Genomic DNA, 24,712 nt, shown 5'->3' with positions numbered 1-24,712 from the left:
GGCACCTCTTTTCATCCGTGTGTGTGTGTGTATGTATATATATATATATATATATATATATATTATTTCTTTTACTTTGTCCTTGTCACTTGAACCAGATCTTTCTATACTTATTTACATAAACCATTTCTGATGCATAGCCTTTTAATTAAGCAAAGTTTAAGAAAACAACATGTTTTGTATCATATAATGGTAAAGTACAGTATCTGATGGTTTATATAGTGTTTTTCCCCAATATTGTTTTTCTGGAGTTAAATTCAGGTTTTATAAGCAAAATATACAGCTTTGGGAAAAATATACAGCCCAGAACACCGGCACATGAGGTTAGTATAGCAAATATCTCCACAGCCACCGCATTTTTTCCTTTGGTGCTCAGATAGGCCGGGATCATTGCAATCCAGACACTGCAGAACACCAGCATGCTGAAGGTGATGTACTTGGCCTCATTAAAGCTGTCCGGTAATGTCCTCACCATGAAAGCCAGAACAAAGTTCACAGTCGCCAGGATCCCCATGTAACCCAACATAGAGTATAACCCAATAACTGACCCCTCATTACACTGAATGATGATCATTCCCTTATAGGAGTGATGGTCATACTCCTGGTAGGGAGAAGAAACTATCAGCCAGACACCACAGATCAGAGCTTGGACAGAGGAGAACACAATGACCACATATTTAGATACTTTGAGTGTTACCCACTTCCTCCAGGAGCTGCCAGGTTTGGTGGCTTTAAAAGCAATGAAGACAGTAACAGTCTTGGCTAATACAGAAGAGACAGCTATGGAGAAGAAGATCCCAAATGATGTTTGTCTGAGTCTGCAGGTTATATCCACCGGCCGGCCGAGGAACAAGAACACACAGAGGAAGCTCAGCAAGATGGAGATCAGGAGAATGAAGCTTACAGCCCGGTTATTGGCTTTCACAATTGGGGTGTTCCAGTAATAAATAAAGTTCCCTAATATAAATAATGTTATGGTAGAGAATGAAGAAGCTGTTACTGCAGATATTTGCACCACAATGTCCTTTTCATAGGACAGAAAGTCATATATTTTGGGTACACATCTCACTCTTCTCTCATCTGGCCAATCTTCATCAGGACATCTATGGCAGATATCACTGTCTAAAATGTAATATAAAACCATTAATATAATCTCAGTGGGTCAGATATTTTGTTCTTTATAAACAGTTATACAGAATGTATGTTTAATATAAATCTGTAAAAATAAATTAATATGTTTTGTCAGCAATGGGAGCATTGGACATTTTTTCTTCTGAAATGTTTTATGGGGTATTTATCCAAATGGGGGTATCAGAGTATTTGTTTCATTAATGAAATACTTGTGTCTCTCAATAAAAAGTGACACTTAACAAAATACAGCAATATAATATGTAGTGAATTTGGAATGTGGTATTTTATACTTTAATATGAGAACACCAACATAGTTTTGTGCTATTTGTGTTGAGTTTTTATTCTATCATACAGTTTGTCTTCTACACTGATATTTTACTATGATAATTGTAAAATCTTTATTTACATATGATGAGTTATCTTCTGTATATACTGTAACATATTCCTACCTGTTGTATTAGAAATCTCTCCCTCAGAACATGGGACACAGTCATAGCAGCAGACATGGAACCCTCCATTAAAAGCTTTTCTGTACCCAGGAGGACATCTGTCATTGCACCGAGATGTTGGGATCTTGTACAGGCATTAAAAGATAAAATATGATTAAGGTTTATATATAAATCAATTAATTTAATTATTGTTTCTTTTTATTTGCAAAACCATTTACTATTTTTTATAAATTTCTCTTAAGGATATTACAATATGCTGATATGCCCTCATCCTCCAGTGATAACATGACCATATCTTCTGTCCCTCAAGTCTGTTGCCTCTTTGTTGCCCTAACATTCACTCTCTCCTTCACTCTCCACATTAAGGCTTATATTAATACTGATGCTATTTAAGGGGTTTAAAATATACCTTATTATTAAAGCATTTCATCCTTCCTGTTTATTTGATACTGTAACCCTGCACAATGTATATTTCTCTGGTCACCTTGCTGCTGGTCTTCCCTTCACTTTAGAATGTAAGCTCCTCCTTCTTGTTCTTCCTTAGTACACCGCCTCTCACCAGTACTCCATGCCCTTGTCTCCTTCCTACAGCCACTCTGATTCTTGTAGCTTGCCCATATGCTGGGTACAGGATCACTGCACTGCATTGACTCCCACCTTTGACTCCAGCTATCATCATATCCATGCCCAAATTCCCTGTCCTCTCCAGTCTGGTGTAAATTTTTGACAGTTATGTTATGGCGTTCCTTTGTGTATTGTATTTAAAACCTACTGTGATACCCTGTTAATGAGAACTGTTTTGTGTGTGTTTTCTGTACAGCGGTGTATACATTTTGCGGCACCTAATAAATAAAAGGTAATAATACTGTGGGATTACACGCATGAGAATTTGCACCTGTTGAAACATACAGTAAATGGGATAAATTTTATAAATCCTAGAACTAGATTTTTTGGTGTTTCTGTGTACACAGCAGATCATTCATAATAATTTTTACAACTACTTATTTTCTAATCATTCATAAGATATTCCAGCATTCATTGTTCTGTGTATAACCCACAACCCTCCTGCACAACAGCTCTGACCACTTACTGCACATCAAGGAAAGAAGCTAAGTATTCTAATTTGTTCTTTCTATTATTGTAACTGAGTATAACTTGTTACTTGCATGTTTTTACTGTTGTAACTTAAATAAATGCTTATCTCTTTTGAAATGTCCTGTGTCAGTCTCCTTATTAACACATTGTATCCCAGAACCTGAGTCGCTTGGGTTTTTTATTCAACAACAGGAGGTATCTTTTTACACAAGATGCCTCCTGAGGCATTACCATATTGTCACACAGCAGCTGCATACAAAGATGTAGTGGTTGCAACAATAGCGTTCACCTCTGAATTAGCACCTGGATTTTGGAGGTGGAGTGTGTAGAAAGTCAGTAACAGATTGTGAGGGGAGGGGGGGTGAGGAGAGACAGAACACCTTGTCAGATTGAATTACAATCAATGAAGTCACACTGTTTTCTGCAACTACAAATTCATGCTCTCATTGAACAGGAAGACTGACATGGCAGAACTGTTCAATGAGAGCATGAATTTGTAGTTGCAGAAAACAGTGTGACTTCATTGATTGTAATTCAGTGGAAGAGGAACATTGCGTAGGTAGGAGGTATGTAAAGTGTGTTATGGCTGATGTGGTAACTACCAATGGTTCATAGCAGCAACCAGGACAGTATTATCTAGATCAAGGTAAGTGTGTAATTAAAGAGTAAAACGAGTAAAAAGAGTATGCATACAGAAGAGAGAAGTGACATACTGACGACCATTGCAGAAGAAAAAAAGAGTGACATTTGGAGGCAGTAGGTTCAGAAATATTGTCAGTTAGGCTGTTAAAGTCCAAAAGATGAGAGAGGGAAGGTTGGAAGAGAAAAAGAAAGGTATCCAAGTGGCAAAATTATAAAGGAATTCATAGACTGTTTTAGTTATGCAAATGTTGGTGATAGAGGCAGATAGGGAGGACATCAAAGGAGGATGGAGGGAAGATTTAGAGCAAATAACCTGGAAGGTGTAGTTGAGGATATAGAATCATCAGTTTGGTGCTTGTTAAGTGAGGGATTATAGAAAATTAACAAAATAACAAAGAAGAGAGCAGTGTGTCGGTTGTGTCAGTTGAGGAAAGCAAACAAGTTAAGAGAATTAGAGATTAAGTAATCATCAACAGAAAGTACAGTATGTTTGTTGCACATCACTCTGGCATTACAGAGTGCACAAGAAAGAGGGAGAGAGAAAACGGTTTTTGGTGATATTTCTGGTTTGCAGGGTGGTCAATGTTTTTCAAAGAGGTTGATATGAAGGGAAGAGGGAAATGAGTGAAGAAACATTAAGGGGAGGGAGATCACAAGTAGACTGGATTGGAAGAAGTGGGAGAGGGGCATACTGTTTTGTGATGTTGAATTGAAAGGAGAGAACAGTGAAAGAATCAAAGCAAAAATAAGTACTAGAAAAAAGTTTGTTTACTGCTACAAAAATAGAAAAAACATACAATATTGGCCCTCATTCCGAGATGATCGCACCAAGCAACTTTTTGCTGCTGGTGCGATCAACTAATCTCCGCCTATGGGGGAGTGTATTTTATCCCTGCTATGCTAAAAAAGTTTCACACAAATCAAGACCAGCCCTGGACATACTTACACTGAGCGAAGGATCCACAGATGATGGGCTCGTCTTTGATGTCAGACATCCGCCCTCCGTTCGCCTGGACATGCCTGCGTTTTTCTGCCACTCCCCGAAAACGGCCTCACACTGTCAGTTGACGCCCCAGAGCACCTTCCTGCAGGCAATCTTCTTGTGTTCGCCGCTGTGACCGTTTTCTCCACTGTCAGCGTCATTGCCCAGTGATGGCTGTTGCCGGACAACGATGAGCGGCACAATGAACATACCGTGCATGCGCATTCCAGACCCGATTGCACTGCTGCGAGGAAGTGCAACGTGCGATTGGGTTGGAATGAGGGCCATTGTGCATTAGTTCACACTGGCTGGTACATCAATTCATATAATAATAAAATATTTTTTCACTCTTATAAAACCAGCAAAAAGTCAAGGTGAATTAATTTTATTAGCTGCTGTATTCAACATTAAGCTTGGATCATTAATATTCACTAGGATTTTTCATGCAAGCATATAAAGGGTTGATAGCATCAGGGCCGGACTAACCATCTGCCCTCCGGCTCTCTTGTTTGGCCGCCCCTTGCCTGAAGTGTGTGTCTCAAGATAATTGAGGTGTACTGTGAGAACACGCCCCCTGACTCATGGCACACCCCTGTGAGACTTGTCATGTGCCCCGGCCCCTCTCCTCCCTGCCTGAAGTGTCTGTTTCAAGGGAAATGTGGGTGTGCAATAAGTATATGCCCCCTGACTCATGGCAAGCCCCCATGTGCTGTGTCTGTGCCCCCTGTGACGTGTGCACACACTCACAAATGCCAGCGCCGATTATAGCCCCAGTATGTCCTTAAATAGCATGCAAGCTAATCTGGCTTTCTTGTTCTGCACATACATACATATATGGATATAGCTGGTAGTTACTGGGTTAATGGAATGGAAGCTTATCTAGCTTTCCTACTGAGAACATACAGTATTGTTGTTAGTAAGGCAGCCTCTTTATGGTTGTTAGTAATCCTCAATTACAAGTGCATGTTACTATAAAAATAAGTATTATTCCTTCTCCTTATATTCCTGGCCCGGGAATGTTTATATCTGGATGGAATACATCTGAACTTGCTCTTTTAGTATGCTGGTCCAAACAAGAAAACAGTGGCAGTGTGGAATCATCCCGGCTGCCAGTGCATTCCTATAGTGCAGCAATTTCTTGAGTGTAAATGACTACGTCTTCCTATTTGTATGAAAAATCCTATATACCAGTGCATATTAATGATCCAAGTTTAATGTTGAAAACTAATATAGCATCTCCCAAGCCTCCAAGCCTCTCAGTAGCCTCCCCATGGTAGAGATGGAGGAGAGACCACTGAGAATCCTGGAAAACACCAGACAAGTGAGTATCATTATTTTTTTATTATATACTGCTGGCATTGGGAGTTCGCATAATCACCATAATCCAAATCATTAAGCGTGGCTACATCTGTACCTTCAGAATCAGAATCAGAATCAGCTTTATTGGCCAGGTATACTTGAGTATACTAGGAATTTGTCTTCAGTTTGCTATACAATAGCCAAGTAAGTATCAGATAAGCAGGTGGGGGCAAGTAACGTCAGACAGATAGGTATACTGTAGGGACACAAGTGAGTTACAAGTACGTGTAGTCAGTCAAAGTTCAGGAGTTCAACAGGCGGACTGCTTGGGGAAAGAAACTATTGAGGCTTCTTGTGGACCCAGCGGGGACAGCCCTGTAACTCTTGCTTGAAGGAAGCAAGTTAAACATGCTGTGGCCGGGGTGTAGCTGGTCATTTACTATCTTCATTGCCTGCTTTTTAGCTCTGAACAAGTACAGGTCCTGGACTGAGGGAAGGTCAGCACCGATGATCTTCTCTGTGGTTCTGACCACCTTTTGGAGCCTGCATCTGTCCCTCTCACTGGTGGAGCCGTACCATACCAGTATTGAGAAGCACAGTACCAACTCCACAATTGCAGAGTAGAAGAGGAGCAGAAGCTTCTGTGGGATGTTGAACTTCCTTAGTTGCCTGAATAAGAGCAACCTCTGCTGTGCTTTTCTGACAGTGGCATCAGCGATGGACCCTCTTTTAAGGTCCCAGGAGATTTTTGTACCCAGGAACTTAAAAGAGTACACTACCGATATCATACTATCAGCAATTATTAGCGGAGATGCACTAGCTGACTTATGAAGTCCACTATCATCTCAACAGTTTTGAGAGGGTTGAGCTCAAGGTTGTTGTGGCTGAACCACTGGGCCAACTGACCTACTTTTCATCTATAGGCCAATTCATTACCGTAATTGATGAGGCTGATGACGGTGGTGTCATCTGCAAATTTGATTATCTATACCAGTGGTTCTCAAACTCGGTCCTCAGGACCCCACACAGTGCATGTTTTGCAGGTAACCCAGCAAGTGCACAGGTGTATTAATTACTCACTGACACATTTTAAAAGGTCCACAGGTGGAGCTAATTATTTCACTTGTGATTTTGTGAGGAGACCTGCAAAACATGCACTGTGTGGGGTCCTGAGGACCGAGTTTGAGAACCTGTGATCTATACTGATTGTGCCTGTGAGGTGCAGTCATTTGTATACAGGAAGAAGAGCAGGGTCAGAGGACACAGCCCTATGTACTAATGGAACGCACTTGAGAGGTGAATTCTCCTGCTTTCACCACTTGTGTCCTATCTGTCAGGAAGTCTACTATCCAGGAACAGGTAGCTTCAGAGACCCCTAGCCGAAGTAATTTGGGGTGAAGGATGCTGGGGACGATTCTATTGAAGGCCAAGCTGAAATTGACAAACAGGACCCTCGTGTAGGTACCAGGAATGTCTAGGTGCTGTAGAATGTAGTGCAGGCCCAGGTTGACTAAATCCTTGACACATCGATTCGATAGGCGAATGTAGGGGGTCCAGTTGGGGACCAGTCACAGTTTTTAGGTGATTCAAAACCAGACGATTGAAAGTTTTCATCACCACAGACATCAGTGCTATCAGCCTATAGTCATTCAGGTTCATGATAGAGGGTTTCTTCGTGACCAGGACAATAGTGGACCTTTTGAGGCAGGAAGAAACTTTCTATAGCTGCAGCGTTTTGTTGAAGTTCTTGGTGAATATGGGGGCGAGCTGACCAGCACATGCTTCTACCTATTACTGTCTCAAAATGCATTTAGCTCTGCAAGTCTAACATGTCCACCAGGTTTACATCAGGGCAAAAAATACTAAGAAATAAGTTAGCATTCTCTGGCATATTTGCCATTTTTTCAAACACATTAATGTACTAAAGGCAAACATGAGAATGTTCTATCAAACCAAACTTCCAAAAACAGGTTATCATGCAAATTCTATCAGATACACCATTGGCCAAACTAGTGAGTATTTCCCATAGGGATCAATACAATGCAAACATTTATCAAGAATTTTGTTTGCAAATATGCCCATGAATTTAGCAAATTCTGGTCAAACTTGGCCCAAATTAGAATGCTAAAAGAAACCACCTCATTAGCAGGATGTTTGTGACATGTTGGTTACTTTTATGTTACAAATATAAAAAATATAAAGTAAGCACGTATACCTAGTCCATGAATATTGTGAAGAATAATTTAATAAATTAGTTTTGTACTTAAAAAACACACAAAGATTTGCAAAAAACTTTTTATTTTAAATGAATCCTTACTTTTCCCTATAGATTAATAGCTTGTGAGCAGGGCTCTCCTACCTCTATGGTTGTTTGTTTATTACCCAGTTTTGTTTTATCATTGTGTCAAATTGTAAAGTGCAATGGAATTTGCTGCGCTATATAAGACACTGTTAATAAATAAATAAATGCTTTTGCAAAGGTCAAACATGCAGGAAAGATTGAACAATAGAATAAACTACTGTACAGCACAATACGTCACTACACTTTAGTAACAAAGTACACAATGGTGTACAACAATATAATGATCACAATAAATTATTTGAAAAATATATGTAAGTAACCAAATTAACTATGCTGTTTTTTTCAACAGATTAAGTAGGTCACTACTTGCGGCTATCTGCACCACAGACCTGCTGAGATCTACCCCTGGTGTGGGCTGTTCATAGGGGTGATGTTGTAACCATTGTAGGTGTTTGGAAGTTGCTGCCTGCTGATGTGCTATCATTCTGCTCAAGTGAGGTTCCCAAAAATGTACTTCTTCTGCATTATCTTATAGAGCAGTTTTAAAAACCATTTTCAGAAAAAAGTTGACTACTTTCTGAAATAACTGGACATCCCTTGGATGCCATACAAGTCACTACCCTATTTACTGTGGCAGAAATGACCTCAGTAGGGCTCTGATTCTCCTAGTTCTGGGGTGACTCCTTCTGTACAAACTGAAAGGAGAATCCAGAGTTGTTTGCATCCAAAGCTTTCCCATTCTGAGCATCAGCAATGGATGGACAATCTGCTGTGCATGTATTGTGGAAGCACAAGTCACTTTATAACGGACTGCTTCCTCTGCAAATCAGGAAAATGTTATGCTCAACATCAAGGTTCAGGCAGACAATTCATCTTAAGTGGTCATTCCAGACTCTCTCATTTCCAAGGAAAGTTTCAGAGGTTCCAAAAAGGAGGTTCAGGTCTATAACTGGGGTCCTATGACAAGGAACTCCAGGTTAAGATTTGGGAAACAACTGAGGGTATGCAAATCCCTCAAGCCCATGGTAATTCCTAGTACTACAGCCCTAGGAGAGTCATCAAACACTACAATCCCTGGAGGTTCATCCAGTCCTGTAGCGTGTGGGGATGCACCTGTTTCTGTGTCAAGTCTTGAAGCCCCTGGAGGTATCAAGTTCAGAAATAGCAGAAGGGGAGTCTATCTCTATGTCAAGTCCTCTAGCTTTAAGAGATGTTTCTGCTTCCTTATCTAGTACTGAAGACCCAAGAGGGGAGGCCTATGCCTCAGCCGATGGTGTGTCCCCAGGTGGATAGGCCAATGACCGGATACCAGGAGAGATATCCAATACACTGACCTCAGTAGAGGTATCTAATGTACCAACTCCAGGAGGGAGGTCTGGTCAAGCTGAGACCCGTTTTTCCTGTTGAGACCTCTGGAGATGTATTTTTAGTCGAGATTCCTAAAGGGGAATTTCTAGCAGAGACCTCTGGAGAGGTATCTCCAGTCAAGACCCTTAAAGGGGTACTTTCTGTTGAGACCCCAGGAGGGGTAGATTAGAGTTCCCAGAAATAAAGACTCCAACTGATAACCAAGAAGGGGACATTCCAGAAGAGACCCCAGGAGGGGTAGATCCTGTTTAGTGCCCAGAAGGGAAGATTCCAGCTCTGACCCCAGAATGGGTGTTTCATGTCATGTCCCTTGAAGAGACATGCTTCTGTAGCACTTGATGGGGCATTTGACACTGTTAAATTTGAGGAGTCATCCCAGTCAAATATTTCAGCAGGCAAATCAAAACCTCCTCCTAAAGAACAAGATCCAGATCCAATCATCATCTACATACTACTAGAACAGTTTAATGAGCTAATGTTGCAGTCTCTAGCTGCAGCTACACTGTGTTCTCCGGCAAAGTTGGTAATATTCCTTCTTATGTCATTCAGAGAGAAGGCTAGGAGGCTAGGAAGTGGGATGACCAGTTATTTGCATCCAGAGATCTGATTCTGTAGGACTTGGGGACTTTCAGCCAAGCTGTGGTCAAAAGGTTTGGTGGACCAGAGTCAGTGTTCATTCTGGATCTTCTGAGAGTTCCGTTTCACCTATCAAGGACTCATTAACCACCATAGAGCTCAAGTCTTCAAGATCCAGGAATCTGAGGTATTGTCAGTCTCAGGCTGATTACAGCACAGTAACATATTTACCTAGACCTCAAGCACAGAATTTAACTATTGGCTATGCCTTACTGTCTGCAACTTGTAAAGAAGTTCTGAAAAAGCCTGATCCACTGTATCTAGTAACTGTCAAGTCTGCCTATGCCCAATTAAGCCATGTTTCTCTGGTACCATCTGTCTCTAAGAAGAACACTGTGATTCTACCATTGGATTTAGACTCAAACTTGAAATTTGATTATTAAAATGGATAAATTACATTGCTGGATGGTACAATCAGCTTGGATAATGTATTTGGGCTTACCCTAGTCATACCTCTGTAACCTCACATAAAGAAGAAAAAGTCCAACTGGAAATTTTTAAATATGCCTTGTCCTTCTATCTAGTTTTATCAAGTCCTCAGTTCAACTTGGATTTGGACTTGGTGTCAGGGGGAGGTGGGCAGGTACTGTTAGGAGTCACTGCTGCAACACATCCTGTTTGTGTTTTTGTATATCTTCTAGCAACTAGGATGCTGGCTGCTATGTGTAGTAGCACAGCTGTTTGGAATTCCTCAGTATCTGACTCTAGCCTGATGACTCCTGTGATTAATCTCTCTCCCTTTCATTAGGGATTTTGACAAGTTTCTATTGCTGGTGAGACTCCCTAGTTTCCATTACCTAGTAAAGCTTGTCACATGGTCACTGCACTCTATACAGTTCCTAGTCTCATAGTCTGCTCCTATGTCCTGGTGCTCTGCCATTGTGTATCTATATTTATGTATCCTGCCTCAGTCCAATGTGTACTGTCCCATACAATCCTACACCTGTACTCTGTTGGATCCTGCCCTGTACCTGATATCCCGTGTCAATTTTTGCTCCATGTCATTTCCTTGCGGTGGCCCTCCAGTTACTCTCATGTTGGTTCCTGATTTATGACCAGGCTACTCTCAATTATTTGTGACTATATCCCTCCAGTCTTACAGTACTTCTTTGCATATCCAGCCTCTTTGTCTTTGGATGCCTTCTGCAATAGAATATATTTACTCCAGCCATGCCTGTAAGTCACAAGACTTCAGTATATCCAGTACTCAAGCTACTGTAAATCTTATCCTCTTTGTGTTATTGCAATCTGCAGCCTGGACATCTAGTAAGTCTCTCTTCAACTTATTTCATACTGGCAGCACTCTACTTTTAATCAAAACACACTCTGTACCTGATTGTCCCATTAGTTAACCACCACTTGGCTACTGTGAATCCTGTACCCTCTTAGTTCAGAAGTCTTCAGCCAGCATATCCTGCTGACATGACCTGCAATTAACTTCTGCTTTTTATCTAGTTTTATTCAAGTGCTACTGTCTTAAGTTACACCAGCCTTGTCTGCATAACCTAGCCAAAGTTTGTTTGTTATGAAACATAGCCCTGCCAAATCATCCTGAATCCTGGCTGTCTGCAACTAACCCTTACCTTGTCAGCTGCTACACTCCAGGTTAAACAACTTGTTGTTTCCAGCCTATTGAGTTAGCCCCTCCTACTAGAGGTTTAAGTCCAGGCAGCATTTCAATTACTGGTGTGTACATACTTCTCTAAGAGAAAGGAGTGGCTGTTATTAGCGGTAGACCCTCTTACTAGCTCTAGGTGCCACAAACACATAGTGCTGAGTTGCCTTACAATGACAAGATACAAAATCATTAACATTATGGGGTAAATTTACTAAGGTCCCAAATTAATTTAAATCCAGTCGAGTTCCATTTTTTTTACTATAAATGGCATCTCGGCAATTTACTAACCAAGAAAGTTGGCCGTGTTTGTTGCATTCATATTTTTTTTACACAGCCACGAACACAAATACGAATGAATACACCATCAGTCAAATACGATTATTATTTAATATAACACGGTAATTTACTAAGGATTCGTATTTGTGTTTTCGGTCGTAAACACCTCAAACTCGCCCGCAAATATCCTCGGATCGTATAAAAGTTCACATTTCAAATAGAACTGCTCTTGGCTGGCGTGTTTGACATCTATCACTACTCTTCAATTATTAAGGTTAGTGTAATAAGGTTCCTTTATAGTTGTGACTGTATTGCGTGTGTTTTATAGGATACCTGTTATGTTTTGATCAACAGTACACTTTGTTTTGTTGTTTTTATTGTTACAAATGTTAAAAAACTCAGTCCTGTTATTGTAAACATTATATTTGCACAGCATTTATGTTGTTTTGTGTTTCTGAATGTTACCACATGCATAAACATAATCCTAAGGTAACTTAACCTAATAGAATGATGTAATGTAAAATACTTTTGTAAAAATATAAATACTTAACCTCTGCTGCATGTGTAAGATATGTTGCCTGATTGTGAGCATGCAAATGATTTCCTTAAACAACTCTAGGTAAATTGTTATGTAAACAATATCCAAACAACTGTATCATGTTGTACCTTGTTTTTACTTGTACATTAGTTTTACAAAAAAATTATTTATAAAACATAAACCACTTCTCACACTTGTGAGTGCAACATCAAAAATGCAACTAGCATAACATTTTCATTTAAGAATTTCCACACATGATTATTTTAATTTATTTCGCAGGTCGGCCTCTTGAGCTGGATGGTTCTTTACCGCTGGTGTTTGGACGAGTTCGGCCAGAACGTCTGGGAGGGGACATTACAGGTGTCATTAAGGGGATTGTGTTAGAGGAACTGGAACTTGTGTGCTCACCTTGATGAGTGAGATGCTGGGTAAGTGTAGTCAGAGTCAAATTTAAGTCTCTAGTTGCAGACGTGTTGCTCTCCATGATTCTGACCATGGTGTCTTTTGTGGTTTGTGTTGCAGTCAATATCTGCAAGTAGGTTTGATGGAGCCTGTGATTGTCATCCATGACTCGTAGGTATGTATCTATCATGCGATTATTGTCTGCCTTCATTATTTCTAATGTGTTTGCCATTCGGGTGAGTGCATTTGTTTGCTTTTGCTTCTGCAGAGGCGTGGAATGTGATGGGCAAGACTGGAAATATATTGTGTTTGTCTACACAAACAATCTAAATTATTTGCTTGCTGGGTGGACCAGCTGTCCCAAAATGCCTGGTCTTGAGACTGTGCTATAGGTGTGGTAGGGCTTCTGTCCTGCTCAGGTGTCTGGTAAGTGGCAGAGTTGCAAACTGTGTGGATGTTGGGTCTGGCGGTGGTATAGCAGTGAGATTGAGGGTAAATGTTTCCTCATTGTCTGTTTCCTGCAGTTGCCCTGGCTGACTTGCCTGAAGATTTGTGTCCGCTGAAAATAGAAAGCAGTTGTGTGTAAGTAGAATATTTACAAATTATTTTGTTTGGCAAATTTGTTATGTTTTATTAGTGCTACTACTGTTTATTGTATTCGATTTATTTCTGTGTGTTGGTAAACCTATATTTGTCTCATATATTGTCTCTTCTTTTTTCAACATATGCACCTCACAATTGTTGGCCTAAGTGTTTTGAGGCAATAGTGTCCATTTAGTTTGTGGTGAAATATTTACCACTTAAGTTGTGCACTAATTTGCTTCATAAATCATTTTTAAAACATTGGAGTATTATGAAGTAAGCTTCCATTTCTCAAAAATGTGGGATATAGGACATCTCATTCATTCACATTTCATGTGTTTCATTCTTGAAGGTGAAACATAATTGTCAAGTTTCATGTGATTGGTTGTTAAGGGCAACATAGCATCTTAAGTAGGACAACAATAGTACAGTATATTTAGCACTGTTTGGAGTAGTGTAAAGTGTGTGTGTAAATATGTGTGTTGTGTGTTTGTGCAAATCAGCTCACAAGGCAGCTGTGGGGAATGTGGTGACATGGGTGGCGGACTGTCCAGCAGTTGCTGTGGGGGCATGGCTGAGACCTGGGATATGTGTGCTCGTGGTGATGGCTGTAGTTGTGCTCTGGAAGACACACCCAGACTGTGCTTCTGCGGGGGCAATTCATGTGTGGATGGTCCTTTGGGAAAAAAAGTGTTTGAGTTATTTTTGGTTCAACATTGTGGCTAAAATACACCCAATTTTAATGTACTTACCAGAATCAGCAGCATCCTCTGCTTCAGTCAGAGTGGAGGCATGGCCAGAAGGTCTCTGTGACTGTTTAGACACTGCAAAAGGAAAGGACGCATTTTAAAATCTTAACCTACTAAACCACTACATACAAATGTGCCGACACATTACTCCTAAGCTGATGTTTGCCATATCGCACATTTTAACAATCACTAAGTAAAACATATTTTCAGAAACACAAGGCAAACATTTAAACACAATTGGAGAAAACAGGAGAAAAAGACAAAAAACCCTTGTTTGGGAGCACTCATTTGTTATAATAGAAATAATGTGTGTAATGAAGAATATTAAAACTTAACCTTTAATTAATCCTTGAATAAAAAAACCTATGGAAAATAAATTGAGACCCGTGTCTAGTATTGTATATTTGTGTGTGAATCTTGTTTGACCTTTTTAACAAATGAGGTACAAGATGATTGGGAAGGTGAAAATATCTGAGGAATAGTTAAGGATACCAAATGGTTTCTTAGGATCCAGGGTATCCAAAAAATCACTGTGCATGCCTAAAATATGGATATCAATGGTATAATGGTGTCTGCATGGTTCAGAGGTTATTCAAGGTGGAGCTCAAGATGAATGCCAAAAGGGTGGAAAGAAGAATGCACTAGGGCTTCCCTTAGCGAAAAAAGGCCCACAACACCTGGTATTCTCAGGAGGTTTCCCTTCCTAGTACTGACCAGGCCATGCCTGCTTAGCTTCCGAGATCAGACAAGATCGGGCGTATTCAGGGTAGTATGGCCATGGGCCGTTATTGGAGGAAAAGAAAAGGCCACTTCTAATTTCTGTACTCTACATAAATCAGAACCATAAATAGTCTGAGATAGTTTTTCCAGATGAGAGAGTGTGTAAGAGTTGTAGGATGTAAGGCAGATCTTTTCCTTAAAAATGGCCCACTGCACCTGGTATTCTCAGGAGGTTTCCCTTCCTAGTACTGACCAGGCCATACCTGCTTAGCTTCCAAGATCGGACAGGATCGGGCATATTCAGGGTAGTATGGCTGTGGACCGTTATTGAAGGAGAAGGGGAGGCCACACTCTGCTTGCTGTACTATACATGGATCAAGGCTATAATGGTCTGAAATAGTATTTCCAGATGAGAGTGTGTATAGGGAATGAAAGGTAAAACCAAGAATAGAAAGAGTGGGGAAATATTACCACAAAGGAAAAATATTGAATATATGTGTCCTAATAGGAGATCTGATAATGGTAATTAATCATGAGTTCAAGAAAACATCTCCAAAAATACAAGATTTGCTATGAAACATTGTGGATGATGTACTCACAGAAAATGTGAAGCATTATAAATAATGTGTTCACAGGGAAATAGTTAAATAACAAATTGTGCTCTGCAGATACAGAGCTACTTGCTATAGCTCAATCACAAATTACAAAATGTGCTCTGCAAATACAGAGCTTCTTGCTTCATGAGGGAGAACCAAATTATTGAATAGATTGAGAGCTCAAGGCTGGCTCACAAGGAGTTAAATAACAAATTGTGCTCTGTTGCTTGCTCCATAAACAGAGAAACAGATTGATGAGTGAGAAAATATGGGTTTAGAGCTCAAGGCTGGCTCACAATAAATGCATTAGACCTTATTGCATCCTCTTGAGTACTGACATAAAATTAGAAATAACTTACATTCAATTACTGCTGTTAGCATAAACAATACAATTGTCTAATATCAAGGATATATAATTAATTTGTGGGTGGTAAAACTAAATCTACTATATTTTCCAGTATTGTGTTTTCTGATGCCATATGGATTCATGGATTTTTAGCTGTGTTTTGTCTCAGGCCAGTTAAACATTTCCGTACATTGCTGGGTTTAATTAAGTTGGTGTGTGCTGTTGTTTGGTTGAAGCTGTCAAGGTGTTCTACTGTGGAAATAAACTCCAAACCATATGGACCTTGTGGAGAGTGTAGTGGAGAGTATGGAATATTGGAACCCTGGTGAATTGTTTATTGCACATTCCGACTGGTGATATTTGAGTGTAAATTGTCTTGTCTACCTTATTGTCTTGTTTGTTATCAGTGTGTCTTCTTTTTCTGTCTTTGTCATATTTTTATGTTCAGTCAGTGTATATCTGTGAGTAAAAAATAGTTTGTGAATCCCTAGTAAATGGTGCACCAAAAAGCGGCCTGCAAGCTGGTTCACCACAAAGGAACCTCACCAAAAGTTCAAAAAAATTCACAGATTTAGACACAAATATGTGGGACCCAAAATAGCAGGCGCTTAATAAAAAAAACACAATGGGTATGTATGTATACTCAGAAACACATCCCTGAGGTGTGCAGATGTATTGGATCTCCAAAGCACAATGTGGATGGCCTCCCTCCTTCTTCTGAAGACAAGTTCTCCCCTCATGTTGATGATGACATGAAAATAGAAATGGTGTATATTTGTGTAGTACTGAATTTAATAACAGGCAAGTCTCTCTTAAAGCTGTACATGTTCACACGACAAGTGCAATATTTATCCACCGAAGAGGCGTACCCCATCTCACTATCCAAACGATAGGTAAAAGTCTATAAAGGTATCTTTCATCCACCACTGCGTTAGAAAGCATTAATTTGAGTGATGAACCATCTTTACCAGGAGAATAAGCGTACCTCACTCACACAAAGGAGATATAGTAGAAGCACATATAGGTTTCTTTTACACTTTAGAAAATGAATGTAAGGCGTACCCTACTCACGGAAATAAAGATTATACTCAGACACATCTGGGTTTCTTTCGATGATCAGCCATGTGGTTTGTTATCATCAATTTTTCTCCACATATTTTACCGAGAGGGCATCAAACAAAAATTTTAATCACAAAACGTCCATAAAAGATTCTTTTATTAAAAACGCCCCTTACATTTGGGGTATAGCACAGTCAAAATACAAATTGTGCAAAGTCTATCAGGTGTTATAGCAGCAAAACTTATGCATCCAAAGCAAACAAAAAACAGTATTCCAAATATATAAAAAAGGACAAGAAAAAAGTTGTTTTTTTAAAAACAAACTCAGTTCATACCTAAATGGTGTAATAGCAGGTCCACACTCTCAGCTGGTCAACATGTTTCAACCTGTCATAGGCCTTTATCAAGACATACTGAGAGAGTAGAAAGACCAGGAATTTATATGTGGAGTGACCAATCAGAAATCCTCTAATTCTGACATCATCTTAAAGTGACATTTTTTCATGATATAAAACCATTGTATAAATTGTAAAAATAAAAGTACATAGATGATTTCTATATAAATTCAATGAGTTGTAAAAGAAAACAACATTAAAATGAACAATATTGCACATTTTATTAGAGGAGTCTCCATGGCAACCTTGTATACAGAATGGTGTCAGATTTGTATTTACTGCAATCAGTAGCAGGCCTGGGAGATCGATTATACTGGTGGAGATGTTATTTAATGGTGTCAGCATTCAAGCTGAACACCTTTTTAAACCACTGAATGGATAAAAAATAAAATAAAATAAAAGGGGTTTTAATTTGGAGCTGCCATGGCGACGCAGTCACCGAGGAGGAAGTGACATCCATATGTGTCACTATCCCCTCTTGTGGAGCGCATCGTGGAATGCGGCGCCGGATCACAGCATTAATAGTTAATCATAGCAGTCAAAGGTATAAGTTACAAAAAAAGTTATGTTTATGAAATACAAGGTAAAAATTAGCCTGACGATGTGGGAGATGATGCAGCAAAAATAGCGGAGGAGTGAGCCATTGGAGAAGTTACCCACGGCAATCAAATATTTGCTATGTATAATTGTATAGAATTAATTTGATAAATGTTATCTTAAAGCTGATTGGTTACAATGGACTACTTCTCCACTGGCCCATTTCTCTATTTTCTTCACTGCTTCATTTATATACCCCAATGTGTTCTAGTATTAGACATAATGATACACAAGTCTGTCCCTGGACAGGTGATACTTTCTCAAATCTTTTTCTTCCACTTGGTTAAGAATTCACATTTCCAGGTGGCTGCCATGAACAGGACTATTGATGCCAGACATTACAGGAAGACAACCCCCTCCAGTGATGACCTGTATAACGCATGACAGCAGGTGTTGTGGCTTCATGTATTAGCCTTGTCACAACTGAGGGCTGGTGTCAGTAGCTGATAGCCTCAGTTGTAGGGGCTGACGGGTACTGGAATTTAGGAGGTGAGAAAGGACTCCTAGACACGCGTTGAAACAGAAGTACCCGATGCCCGAAGGCGTGACCACGACAACAGAGAATGTCTTTGGTTTTTTTTATTAAATCATAAAGTGCAGTCAAATAATAAATGTCACCAGTGATTATAAACAATACAACTGGTAGGGACCAGTATACCAGAAGATGAGTTATGGTACTGTATAATGCTTGGGAACCTAAGTTATTATTATTATTATTATTATTATTATCCTTTATTTATATGGTGCCACAAGGGTTCCGCAGCGCCCAATCACAGAGTACATAAACAAATAATCAAACAGGAAAACAGCAACTTACAGTTGATGACAGTATAGGACAAGTACAGGGTAAATAAACATAGTTACATCAGCAGATGACACTGGAATAAGTATCAGGTGGCAGAAGACTGATGGAATTGGTGCAGTTGAAGATTATTAAAGTATGAAAGGATAAGCACATGAGGGAAGAGGGCCCTGCTCGTGAGAGCTTACATTCTAAATGGGAGGGGTAGACAGACAGGGGTGACACAGTTGGGGTACATAGAGAGCGTAGAACAGAGGGTTAGGATGAGATTTGGCTGGGTTTGGTGAAGAAGTGGGTCTTGAGAGCCCGTTTGAAGTTTGTAGAGAGGTGGAGAGTCTGAGGGGGAGAGGTAGGGAATTCCAAAGAAGTGGTGCAGCATGTGAAAAATCTTGATGGTAGGAGTGGGAGGAAGTAATCCGTAGGCAGGAGAGTCGGCGTGCATTAACAGAGCGAAGAGGACGGGTGGGAATGTAAAGGGAGATAAGGTCAGAGATGTAGATGGGAGAGGAGTGGGTGAGGGCTTTGTAAGCGAGTGTGAGAAGCTTGAAATGGATTCTGAAAGGGAAGGGGAGCCAGTGAAGGTCTAGTAAGAGATGAGAGGTGGACGTAGTGCGTTTGGTGAGGAAGATGAGCCGGGCAGCAGCATTGAGGATAGATTGGAGTGGAGAGAGGTATTTGTCAGGAATGCCCGTCAGGAGCAGATTACAGTAGTCCAGTCTGGAGATGACCAGTAAGTGGATAAGAGTCTTAGTAGCATCCTGGGTCAGAAAGGGTCTGATCCTGGAAATATTTTTTAGATGAAAATGGCAGGTTTGTGAGAGGTGCTGAATGTGTTATTTGAAGGAGAGGGAGGAGTCAAGGATTACTCCAAGACAGCGCATTTGGGGGCTAGATGAGATAGTAGTGCCATCAATAGATAATGAGATTGTAGGAGGTGAGGTTATGCTGGAGGGAGGGAAGATGGTCAGCTCGGTCTTAGACATGTTAAGTTTAAGAAAGTGCTGGGACATCCATGAAGAGGTAGCAGAGAGACAGTTGGAGATACGAGTGAGGAGAGCAGGGGAGAGGTCTGGAGAGGAAAGATAGATTTGGGTGTCATCAGCGTAGAGATGATATTGGAAACCAAAAGAACTAATGAGCTTACCTAGTAAGGACGTATAGAGAGAGAAGAGAAGAGGACCAAGGACAGAACCTTGGGGTACCCCTACAGTTAATGGAAGTGAGGGTGAGGTGGAGTCATGAGAGGAGACAGATAAAAAACGGTCAGAAAGGTAGGAGGACAGCCAAGAGAGGGCAGTGTCATGTAGACCAATGGAGTGAAGAAATTGCAGTAGGAGAGGATGGTCCACAGTGTCAAAAGCAGCAGAGAGATCAAGTAGAATAAGTAGAGAGTAGTGTCCCTTAGATTTAGCAGCATGGAGGTCATTGCATACTTTTGTAAGGGCAGTTTCAGTGGAGTGAAGAGGACGAAAGCCAGACTGGAATGGGTTAAGCAGTGAGTGTGAGGAAAGAAAGGAAGTAAGGCGGTTGTAGACAATACGCTCAAGGAGTTTGGAGGAAAAGGGAGGAGAGAGATTGGTCGGTAGTTGGAGACAGTGTTTGGATCAAGTGTAGGTTTTTTAAGAATAGGAGAGATGAGTGCATGCTTGAAGGCAGAGGGGACAGTACCTGATGAGAGGGATATATTGAGAAGGTGGGAAAGATGGGAACAAGCAGAAGGAGAGAGGTAGTGGAGGAGGCGGGAGGGGATAGGGTCAAGTGGGGAGGTGGTGAGGGGACAGGAACGAATGAGGGCCATGACTTCCTCTCCAGATGCATGGGAGAAAGATGTCAGAGTAGGTGCGACGGATGGGGAGGGTTGGTAAGGGATGGGAGAAAGCTGGTTACTGATGGACTGGTGTGATGTGATGTCCTGACGTATGGAGTCAATTTTGGATGTAAAGTAAGTGGCAAAGTCAAGAGCAGAGAGTGAGGAAGGGAGACGAGGTGGAGGTGGGCAGAGGAGTGAGTTGAGAGTGGCAAAGAGGCGCCGGGGGTTGGAAGACTGGGAGGAGATGAGGTTCTTGAAGTATGACTGTTTAGCAAGAGAAAGGGCAGCACTGAAGGATGAGAGCATAAGTTTGAAATGGAGGAAGTCTGCCTTAGAGCGTGATTTCCTCCAGTGTCGCTCAGCAGTACGTGAGCATTTTTGCAGATATCTGGTGCATTTGGTGTGCCAGGGTTGAGGTGTTTATTTGCGATGGTGAATAGTGGTTGGTGGAGCAACAGAGTCAAGAGCAGAAGTAAGGGATGCATTTTTGTGGAAGTGGCTTGTTTAGGGCATGAGAGAGAGAGAATAGGAGAGAGAAGTGAGTCAAACAGGGAGGAAAGGAATGTGGTGTCAATAGCTTCAATGTTACGCTTAGTGATGGTAGCCTTAGGAGGTAGATATGGGGAAGTCGAGAGAGATAGGTTAAAGGAGAGCAGGTGGTGGTCAGAGAGGGGAAATGGGGAGTTGGAAAAATCAGAAATATCACAGCGGTGAGTGAAGACCAGATCCAGTGAGCTCCCATTCACATGGGAGGGTGAGGAATAATGAGATGCTGGGGATCGCAGGTAACTGTAAAAGAAACTAAAGTTTGTAGATGACACTGAGAGTGAAGCTGGGGTTCGCAGGTGAACTGTAAATGAAACTAGAGTTCATAGGTGAGACTGAAAGTGAAGCTGGGATTCGCTGGTGAAACTGAAAGTGAAGCCGGGGTTCGCAGGTGAACTGTAAGTGAAGCTGGGGATCACTGGTGAAACTGAGAAATGAAGCTGGGGATCGTAGAATGTGTACTCCACAATGTTGGGGAGTATTTGGCAGGAGAGTACACAGAGGACTGCTGAAGAGTGGCTGCTGGGAAGCCACAACAACACACACTGCTGGCGCTGGGTGCAGGAACAAAGCAGGCCGGTTGCACCACAGGGCTTTAGCACAGGAGAGCTGGAACTACATAGCAGGGAGGAACTACCAGGGAATCAGGCTATAATGCAGAAAGGTCCATAGGAGAATCCACAGAACTGCACACTGGAAATGCTGGAGAGACAATTGAAGCACTGACAACCTTCTGGGTGCTGGGACTGGATATTTATACCTGCTGGATAGCAGGGATTGGCTGACAATTATACCCTGGCTCCAGCAGAACTGTGGATAGGTGAAATGGTGACATGTGATTAAAGTCCAAAATGCCTGCTCCCATTGACAGAGACTGAAGGGATATTAAGTACTCAGAAACCATGTGTAATGGCGGCGAAGGCCGCAGCAACAGAACTCCACATGCACAGCGGCCACAGGGATGGAAGCGGCGGCCGGAGCACACAGAGGATGCACATCCAGCAGAGGACCACGGGCACGGCGGTGAATGCCGCGACGGAGCTGAGAGCACCGCACCACCGCAAGGACACTCACTGAGGAGGCCGCTAAAACCAGCGCTGCAGGCAATAACCATGGCTATAGCCCGGCCCTGGCTCGCTGAGCCAGCCTCAGGAGGCACCTAACGGGTAAGAACCGGAGTCTAGTTACCCGGATTGTGACAAGCCTGTGTGAATGGGAAGCAGAAACCTAGAACATTGTGTAGATTTAGGGGGAAAAAGTTACAGATCTAGAAAAATATTAAAAATTATTAATAATAACTGCTAATTTTAGTATGCAACTTAATTTTACTAAAGATGTGTATATTGTGTATGTGTACATTTTCTTAAAGCAAAATCAAATGAACACTACATGTAATGTATGACATTATTTTCAATATAACAGCAAAAATTGCTGTAAGTTTCGACTTTGTCAGGACATCTGTTAAGGGCAAAAGAAACAAACAATACAGAGGGGCCAAAGTTATATGAAATAAAAAAATGAATAAACTGTTAAATGATGAAGTATAAGTCAAAATATTTAAGAATAAATGACTTTGGACTTTGACAGTAAAGGGATTAATATATCTGAGACTTTATTAGATCATTTAAAAAAAGTAGAACTGATTTGATTTTATAAGGAGTGCTTTGGAAGAATAAATGTTAAGGTGTGTACACACGGTGATATATATCATTTTGATTTTGACTATATAGTCAAAATCACAAGGAAAGTTAGTTGAAATCACAAGGTGTTATGCTGCTTGCGAGACCGTTTCAATCCCGATGCACACTCGTACAGGGTCAGTATCGCAAGGCTAGTTAGAATGTTAAGGCAAGTCAATCTTGAGTATCTAGTGTACATAGTACAAAGTATATTGAAAATTGGCACTTAGTCAAAATCCTACAGAGTCAAAGTTGCAAGTACAGATAAACAAAGCTGGTTCTTCTGGGCTCTGGGGTAGTTCAATGGAAATCACATAGTCAAAATTGGGCATAGCAAAGATCTCACTGTGTGTATGCACCTTAAGATGAAGTCTCCATAAGACCTGTGATGTACTTCTGTACAGAGTAAGAATTTTCAGAAATACAAACTAAATACAGTACCGTAAAATTATTCAGACTTATATGCCAGATTTGTTTAATCAAAGTTCCCCAAATATTCCCTCAAGTATGTCTTCCAATCTCATTATTATAATTATGATATGATTTATACAAATGTTTTCTAACTATACTTTTCCTAATTTATCCTGTAAAGTTTATATCTTTCATATGCCATTGATTTATTGGGTCTAATATATAATACCAGCAGTCAGGATTCCGGCCATCACAAGACCGACAGTGACAACCCAACACTGAACATACAGAAAGTGGGCAGGGTAAGTCATTTTACACTCCACTTTCCCCTAACCTAACCCTTCACCCATTGGCGGTGGTGGCTATAGCTAATCCTCTGGGGGTGTTGTCAGTAGCTAACCACCTTCCCAGTTCCAAACCCTAACCCCACCTAGTGCCTAACCCTAACCCTCCCCAGGCCTTAACTCTAAACCCTGATACTCACCTTTGGGATGTTAGCTGCCATGTTCTGGTGCAGGTCACATGAGTGCCGGCAACTCAGCTGCCAGGATGATGAATGCTTCCCAATTTATCACCAGGTGTTAACGGTCCACAATTACATGTATGCAAGATGTAATTTAATTTCATCATTCTAATATTTCAGCATTTAACAACAAAACATTAATTTGATAATTCAGATGCCACACTGTGTTATTTTGTCCATATTATTCATCTTTCTGTTGATCATTATCAGCATCCTACTACACAATTCAAGACATTCATATTTCAACTACTTTTATTATTTTTATTATTCTTTATATGACATCACAAGGAATTAAGAGCACCCAATTACACAGTACATAAGCAAATACGCAAAACAGGCAAACAGTGACTTACAGTCAAAAACAATATAGGAATACTACAGGGTACATAAACATATCTGCATCAGCAGCCACCACTGAATTAAGTATCAGGGTGTCAGAAAACTGTGTGATTTGATACTGCTGAAGATAGTTAAAGTAAGAGAAGGAAGAGCACATTTGGAAAGAAGACCCTGCTCATGAAAACTTAAATTCTAAAGGGGAGGGACAGACAGGTGTGATGGAGATGAGTCAGACAGTGAGCGTGGAACAGAATGTTAGGATGAGATTTGGCTGCGGTTGATGGGTCTTGAGAGCCCATTTAAAGTTTTGTGGAGAGGTGGAGAGTATGAGGGGGAGAGGCAGATAATTCCATAGAAAGGGAGTGGCACAAGAAAAATCTTGGAGGTTGGAGTGGGGGAGGAAGTAATCAGTAGGCAGGAGAGACGGTTTGCCTTAGCGGAGTAAAGAGAACATGTGGAGGTGTAAAGGGAGATACGTTCAGAGATGAAAATGGAAGTAGAGTGGGTAAGGGCTTTGTAAGGTAGTGTGAGAAACTTTACTTGTATTGTGAATGGGAAGTAATATTAGTTAAGGGCTTGTAGAAGAGATGAGGTGGGGACAATTTTGTTTGATGAGGTTGATAAACTGGTCTGCAGCATTGAGGATAGATTGGAGTAGAGAAAGGCATTTGTCAGGGATTCCAAATAGGAGGAGATAATAGTACTCCAGTCTGGAGATGACCAGTGAGTGCATAAAGGACTTGGTAGCATCCTTGTTGAGAAAGGGTCCGATCCTGGAAATATTTTGAGATGAAAATGGCAGGTTTGTAAGAGGTGATAA

At 40.8% G+C, this 24,712-nt stretch overlaps 1 protein-coding gene and 2 pseudogenes across 1 annotated transcript; all 3 read right to left on the bottom strand.

Annotated features, from left to right (window-relative positions):
* Window positions 1-214: 214 nt before the first annotated feature.
* Window positions 215-2,265, bottom strand: LOC135051772 (vomeronasal type-2 receptor 26-like). Its single transcript, XM_063957406.1, has 3 exons — window positions 2,140-2,265; window positions 1,581-1,704; window positions 215-1,122 (listed from the first exon to the last, which is right to left on the bottom strand). The coding sequence occupies exons 1-3, from the start codon at window positions 2,263-2,265 to the stop codon at window positions 215-217; spliced, it is 1,158 nt and encodes a 385-aa protein (XP_063813476.1).
* A 12,469-nt stretch (window positions 2,266-14,734) lies between these two features.
* On the bottom strand, window positions 14,735-14,852 carry LOC134933647 (5S ribosomal RNA; annotated as a pseudogene).
* Window positions 14,853-14,993: 141 nt separating this feature from the next.
* Window positions 14,994-15,111, bottom strand: LOC134938637 (5S ribosomal RNA; annotated as a pseudogene).
* Window positions 15,112-24,712: the final 9,601 nt, after the last annotated feature.

The sequence above is a fragment of the Pseudophryne corroboree genome, chromosome 1 (assembly GCF_028390025.1).
Source record: "Pseudophryne corroboree isolate aPseCor3 chromosome 1, aPseCor3.hap2, whole genome shotgun sequence".
NCBI classification, from domain to species: Eukaryota; Metazoa; Chordata; class Amphibia; order Anura; family Myobatrachidae; genus Pseudophryne; species Pseudophryne corroboree.
This window is presented reverse-complemented; position numbering and strand designations above follow the sequence as displayed.